This window comes from Belonocnema kinseyi, chromosome 4, assembly GCF_010883055.1.
Source record: "Belonocnema kinseyi isolate 2016_QV_RU_SX_M_011 chromosome 4, B_treatae_v1, whole genome shotgun sequence".
Lineage (NCBI taxonomy): Eukaryota > Metazoa > Arthropoda > Insecta > Hymenoptera > Cynipidae > Belonocnema > Belonocnema kinseyi.
Genome location: NC_046660.1, coordinates 26,048,815 through 26,056,109, shown reverse-complemented (window position 1 = coordinate 26,056,109; position 7,295 = coordinate 26,048,815). Strand labels below are relative to the sequence as shown.

Sequence of the window (7,295 nt, the reverse complement as noted above, 5' to 3'; positions counted from 1 at the left end):
TGTACTCTTTCCGAATCAGCTGAAAAATTAAAAACATGGCTATAATGAACTTTAAAAATAATAATCAATTTTTTTTAAAACCTACAAGTTTTTTGACTTAATTAACACTTGAATCTTCTAATTTTTTATCCTGGAAAAACCATTTTTCTGTTCAATATTTTTCTGCTCTATTATGGGTATCCTTCATGTCTTGTGAAAAGATTAAAATGTCATATTTTTCGGAAAATTAGGGTAACAGTACCAGTGGGCGGACAATCAGTGTAAGTCTCGTATTTAAATTTTTCAGGCAATTTATTATTACAGTTTGTTTTCTGGTACAATGAAATTTTCTTTTTCTTTTAATAAACTTTTATCACAGTTACTACACGATTTTTTCAGATTAATAGTGCTGTACCTTCTAATTTTCTTTTAGAAAGGCTTTCCGTTTCAGTGCAGTAGAAGTTACTTTTAGATTATTGCATAATCTTCTCGCTTTTTCTGTTAATACGAGTGATTTTACTCTTGTTACCCTTGTTTCCTTTACTTTGATAAAATAAATTTTTTTGAAAAACTCTTCTAGGCTTTTGACTCTAGGTGTTTACGTAGCCTAGGTTTAAAATGTTTGATAGTTTTTCGATTGTTTCGGATTTGTTTTCAGCTTCTCTTTGTTTTCAGTATAATATTTTCTCTTTTTTTATTTCTCAGGGCCTTAAGTAGGCTGAGCCTCTGAACCACTTGTGGCTTCTAAGATTGTTTTGAAAGTTGTTGAGTTTGGCAAGATACTTTCTGCTCTAAATGATCTATTCAATGGTAAGGGTCGCTCTGGGTCTTTTATATATGCCAAAAAACAAGCAAACGCATGATGCCTAACTCACGCTTTGCTTTTAACAGGGGCATATCTTGATTTTTGACATTTATTGCAGTTGTTAGTGTCCTCAGTTTTTCTATGAGGCCAGTTAATTGTTTCGATGAGGTTGAATCGGTTTGTGGTGAGTCACAACCCCTTGGTTTTAGGAAAAAATTTTCATTTGAGGGGGCTTCTACCTTTCTCTAGAGCCTTTCTTAAATTATTTTTTGTACTAGTTTTTTCACTTGGTTTGTTTTTAGCCTGCTTTATGATTCAATTCAATCTTTGATCAAATTTCTTTTCACTATCTAGTTCAATTAACTCAGTGTCTTTTACATTCAATTTTTTTTCAGTCCTGCTAATAAAAGAAATTAGTTTTGATGGGTTTGAATGTATAACTATAAAATTTTTTTCAAATAAAATGTTAACTTTTTCTTGACGGATGTAATTTCTTCCTAGAATTACATCTGTGATCAGAGGAAAATCTAGATATACAAAATCAAAAACTACCATGCATTTTGCTATGGGTTGTTTTATTGTGCCTATATTGGCAATTTAAGTTCAAGCTAATTCCGACATGTCTATAGATTCATCTTCATTTACTACTAATTCGTCGTTTAATGGGTATAGTTTTATTAGGTTAATATCGGTTAGCCTCCCAACTGGAAGTTTAATTTTAATAAATTCAGGAAATAAAAATTCTACGGCTGGGGATTCTACATTAAATTATTTATTGAAATTTGTTATTGTTACATCAGGAATTGTAATTCTAACTCTCCGTGCTTGTTTGATACTCTTCATTCGTCTCGATCGTCACGGCGTCTTTTCAGTGAGTGGAGTGCAATTTTGATTGCGAGAAGTATATAAAGGCCTGAGGGCTAATCTCCTTGTCTGATAATATGTATTATTCAAAAACTGACGGCTGTCACCATTGATGAAATTCGAAACTCCCGGTGAGTAAGAACGTTTGTGATGCAAGTTTGTATATTTGTCGGAATCTGTCATAAAATTTACATGCAGGATAGCACTATAGTCTCGCAAGCCTAAATGATGAAGTTAATTATGTCTAGAATCACGGTAATAGTTTTAGTATATTAAGTGTTTAACTGTACTCTTGATTCGTACATAAGCGTTGTTTTTAGAGCAGAATTTCGATTTAGAGTGTTAAGCTCCTCTACTATTCCTGCTATATTGTCAAACAAACCTCGTTTAAAGGCCTCAATGCCACAATTGTCAAGAGTGCTAAATGTTGATTCCGGCACGAAAGATTAACCATTTATGATTTCCCGGATGAAATTTCGGTCAGAAATGTTTAGCCGTCATGTACAGGGATGTTCATTACTTCCTGCTATATGCGAAAACCTTGAGTCATAGATGCCATCATTTAATCACTAAGGGTGTGATTAATATCGTCAGAGAATTGAGTTTGATTGCACATATCAATAACTTTGTAAAAATTGAAGTGAATTTATAAGAGAAGGGTTATTTTATTCATTTGATTTGAATGGGCATTCCAGGATAAGTTGCAACCGATTTAGGTGCTTTAGTTGTTGAGATAAATTCGTATAATTAAAATCTCAGAAATTACTCTCTGGTAAGAGCTCTTTTCCATAAAAGGTAATGAATTAGCAAGGAATTTCACGTGGATAGTTTCAAATAGATGTAACTTTTCGATGTATGGAGACAGTTAATAACAGACCTACAAAATGACTTTCTTTTTAAGAAGTGAATTTATAATTGTGTTCATTAGACGACACTGCGTTCGTTACCAACGTTCGTTTCCAACGTTCGTTGGATTGTCCGACCGCATTCGCGAATCTATCAAAAACCTCGATAATTCGAACCTCTATAATTCGAATTTTCGATAATTCGCACTTTTTTTGGCCCCGGCTGAAACCTGATGTTTCACATGTTAATAGTTCTCGATAATTCGAATTTCTCGATAATTCGAAGAAAATTGTATTCCCCGCAGTGATGATAACCTCTATAATTCGAAGTACAGCAATGACTAAGTGACAACTACGACAAAATCATATTTATAACTTACACGGTTGAATTTGATTGGTCCGTTGCGAGTGGTGGGAGTTGGCATGTGTGACAAGGGTGGGGCTGCTAATATAAATGAAGATTGTGTGCTTGTGTAGTTCAATGTTGATAGGACTTAGACCTTAAGAGTTTCGAAAGTATGGAGAAGATCAAGTATACAACATTATCATTGAGTGAGAAATTAAAACTCATTCGATGTGTCGAGAAAGGAGTTAAAAGGAAGAAGGACATTGCTGCAGATTTCAAGATTTTAGTCAACTCTCTGACTTACATCATCAAGAACAAGGAAAAGATTTTGGCTGCTGGTGAAAATTCTTGTTTTCAACCGGATCGGAAACGCATGAAGACATCTCATTTTCCATTGTTGGAAATATCAATGGTGGAATGAATGAAATCTGCTCAAAACCAGAATATTCCCTTATCTGGTCTTATAGTGCTAGAAAAAGGTGAATTCTTTGCAGCTCTCTTAGGAAACAAAGACTTCAAAGCTAGCTCTGGGTGGTTAGAAAAGTTTATGAATAGAAGTGGAATAACCTGTAGGACATTAAATGGGGAAATTGCTTCTGTTTCGGAAGAAGACTGCAAAAAGTTTCTCACTGACATTTTGCCTAGCTTGTTAGAAGTTTATGCAATAGAAGATATCTTCAATGCAAATGAAACAGGTCTTTTTTTCAAATGTTCACCAGATAAAACTCTGACATTTAAGGGCGACACTTGGCATTGTCATAAAAAAGCAAAGATCGTGTTACAGTCATGGTCTGCGCTAATATGTCTGGTAAAGAAAAATTATAGTTTCTGGTAATAGGCAAATCTAAGAATCCACGATGTTTCAAGGGAGTCAAGTCTTTACCAGTGCTTAACGAGAGCAATAAAAAAGCTTGGATGACTAGTTCAGTATATGATGACTGGCTTCATAAAATTGATCACAAGTTTCAAAGAGAAAATCCGAAAGTTCTCCTACTTGTGGATAATTGTCCGGTTCATCCGAAAGTCTTAATTCAAACTTCAAAAGCCATAAAGGTGGTTCACTTATTACCAAATTTAACTGCTGAATTGCAACCAATGAATTAAGGAATCATTAAGAAACTTAAAGTGAATTACCGGCGGAGAATTATAAAAAGATTGCTCAAGGCTTCAGATGAGAAAATGGGGTTGACTGATTTGAATTTATTGGATGCTATTTTCGACTTGAACAAAGCTTGGGCTGATTTCACTAGTGATACAATTGCGAATTGCTTTCGGAAGGCTGGCTTCGTGAAAACTGACGTGAAAAAAATGATGTAGACACGAATGTCATTATTGCTAGTGAACCTACAGATAGTGAGATATTGGATAGCATAAAGATACAAGAACCTTCAAAATCTGATGACGAGAATGATGCCGAGGATTAGGATGTGTCACTACCAACAAAATTGAGAGATGCTGAAATTGGTTTAGCAATTGTTCGCAGGTTTCTTTCTAAACAAAGTGATGTGCCGAACACAATGTTTGCTGCTTTAGACATGGTTGAAAACTTCTGTCAGAGAAAGAGTTGCAACAAACAGAAGAAAATTACTGACTTTATTAAATAATTTGCTATTTTTAAAAATACCAAACGGCCCTTTTTAGAGCCAACAAATTATTTTTACGTTGGATAACTCATTTTTAATTTCAAACTTCTCCATAACTGACATCAATATAATTGCATATTACCAAATGCTCCCAATACCTGATTCTTCTGAGCCTGTCAAAATTTTCACATTTGATTATTACTTTTTTGGCATTGTACTATCAACTGAAAAACACTTTCACACTGCCTGCATCAAATGTATTTTAAGGGAAATTCATAATACGTTATCTAGGACGTATAATAAACGTAAAAACGAATTATGTGCGTTTATACTTTTATGTTTTATAATTCGAATTTTCGATAATTCGAAGTTTTTCTCGGTCAAGTTAAGACTTGTTTTGCTGAAATGTAAATGTTTGGAATAAAAAGAATTAAAAAACCTAAAAGGATGTAGCTTGCATTGAAAAACATTTATCTTATTCCATAATTTTAATTCGTTCATAAAATTTCAAGAATTTGAACTTTAAAGTACATAGGTTATTGAAAGTAATTTTTTTCATAATATCGAATTTTCGCATTTTTCCTACAAACAAAAATAGATACATAAAAGTTCTAAGAAAATATTTTGCACAGTTAAGAAAGTTCTAACAAAATCTTCTACTCAAGAATGGTTTCACCCACACCAAACTTATTAAATATCTTATTCCTGTAAACAAAAATTTGTAAAAAATATTTCTGAAACATAAAATGTAAGATTTTTACATTTTCGCAGAAATTGCCCATGTTTCTATTCCTTTAAACTATTTTTGCAAATTTTACAAAAAAAAATAACAATTGAAATTCAAAAATGTCTTTATCAGGGAAAGTTTAAAATATTTTGCTACTGATCACAATCTAATAAATTTACACTTGGAAGCCATTACGGATGCTCAAACTTTTGTGACTGAAGATCAAAAGTGCATTCTTGCTGTTCAACTAATTTTATTTTTTAAAGAATATTTAAAAAATTTTCGGCGATTGAAAACGCAAGAGTGGAAGAAAGTGCCGCCCATCCAGAGAATACAAAAAATTCAAATTTGGAAGATAGAGACTGATATAGGCTATATCAAAACTGCTTACATGGCTTAAATGGTGTAAAATATCATAAGTAAGTAGAAGAAATTTTAGAGAACTCTCTTAACTCTGCAAAATATTTTCTTAACTTTTTGTCGTATCTATTCTTGTTCGCAAGAATAATGCGAAAATTCAAATTTATAAAAAGAAAATCCTGGTCACAAAAGTCATTTAGCCCGCATAAAACTCACAAGCTATTTTGCTCATGATATTATAAATTTAACAACAAATTACCCAAAAAAATATGTGTTCGAAAGGAGACGCTAAAATCTACCAGAATCTGTAAATAAGTTTTAATTATCTCAAGCAGGTCAAAAGTTAAATAATATTTTTTTTTAAGTTTGAGTTTTTTTAAAAACAAAGCCAAAAATTTAAAAACGCATAACTCCGTAAAATGTTTTTATTCACAAATCGCAAACTTATTTTGCCTAATTTCTTCTAAAAACCGACATCTTTCGTCTTCGAAAGATTCTGCAACTTCAAGTGTAGAACCTGCCTGATTGAATATGGATTCGACCTCATTTTTAGGCAAATATTTCATTCTTATAGTTGACTTCATTTGATTTAAAATCAGTTTAGGTTCGACATTTATAGTGTTAGCAATAGAAGAATTTGTAATTGCAAATCTGTAAAATTAAATGAATTTCATTGAAAATTTTAAGAATAAAATGATTCCAAAAATTTTTGTAAATTAGATACAAGAATACACACTCAAAAACATATTACTGTAACTCTTTCTGATTATAGAATCTAGAATCCCGATAGGCACAGAGCTTGGCAACGTTTTTACGACATTGTTACGACATATTCACGACAACTTTACGACATACTATGTCCATGTCGTTAAGGTGTCTTTACGATGTCGTAAATAAGTCGTATGATCTGACGATGTCTTTACGATATCGCAAAGACACGGAAACGACATGGACATAGGATGTCGTAAAGTTGTCGTAACGATGTCGTAACGATGTCGTGAAGACTTCGCCAAATTTTGGACCCACTGGGATGTTAAGCCTTGAAAATTAAAGAATTTTTTAGATTAAAAATTAAAAATAAAGATGCTGCACGTTTCAAGAGTTTTAATAGAAAAATTTGCAAACTTAATGATAAATATTTGGAAAATCATCAAAATCATCACACACAAAAATTGGAGTAGCATGATGACGTGTAGAACGTGAGAAAAACGATCTCAAATCCCGGCGCGCACTGTGCAGAGCAAGACAATTCAGTAAGGGCTATCATTATCTTTTATTAATTTCAGACCTTAATGAGCTATAAAAACCCGACTATGAAAAAATGTAACTTGTGTGTAACAATTGTACAAACCATAAGTTACATAAAAAAATCATTACCTATATTTTTTACATTCTCATACCTGAGAATGTAATGTAATCGTCCAAATTTGAATCTCTGGTTTTAACGGATATTTACGTTTTGGCACTCTCAGAATCCGAAACCCATAAAAATGCATCGGTGTCTGTCTGTCTGCATGTCTGTATGTATGGTTACCTGAATGTTGTAGCCACGGTAACTTTTAAAGGATTTGTCCAATCGAGTCAGCATTTGATACACTTCTGAAGGTCCCCAAAATTAAGACTAAGTTCATTAATAAGATATTTCGAACCAAAATTAAAAAATTTTTAATATTTTCAAAATTAAAAAATTTAAAAAGAAAATTTTATGAATTGTTGTCAACGTTTGTTTTAGATGGGCAAAAGACTTGCAAATTATCTGAATAAAATTTTTCATTTTGATGAAAAT

General features: G+C 32.4%; 1 protein-coding gene across 1 annotated transcript; it reads left to right on the top strand.

Annotated features, from left to right (window-relative positions):
• Positions 1 to 3,011: 3,011 nt before the first annotated feature.
• Positions 3,012 to 3,943, top strand: LOC117170796 (tigger transposable element-derived protein 4-like). The gene is made up of 3 exons (XM_033357833.1): positions 3,012 to 3,177; positions 3,307 to 3,534; positions 3,678 to 3,943. Exons 1-3 carry the CDS (start codon positions 3,012 to 3,014, stop codon positions 3,941 to 3,943), a joined length of 660 nt encoding a protein of 219 aa, XP_033213724.1.
• The last annotated feature ends 3,352 nt before the right edge of the window (positions 3,944 to 7,295 follow it).

Coding starts and splice junctions, on each gene's coding strand:
- LOC117170796 (XM_033357833.1), top strand. CDS start 3,012: ATGGAGAAGATCAAGTATACAACATTATCATTGAGTGAGAAATTAAAA. Junction 3,178..3,306: donor GGAAAAGATTTTGGCTGCTG/GTGAAAATTCTT, acceptor CTGGTCTTATAG/TGCTAGAAAAAGGTGAATTC. Junction 3,535..3,677: donor CTTCAATGCAAATGAAACAG/GTCTTTTTTTCA, acceptor TTCTGGTAATAG/GCAAATCTAAGAATCCACGA.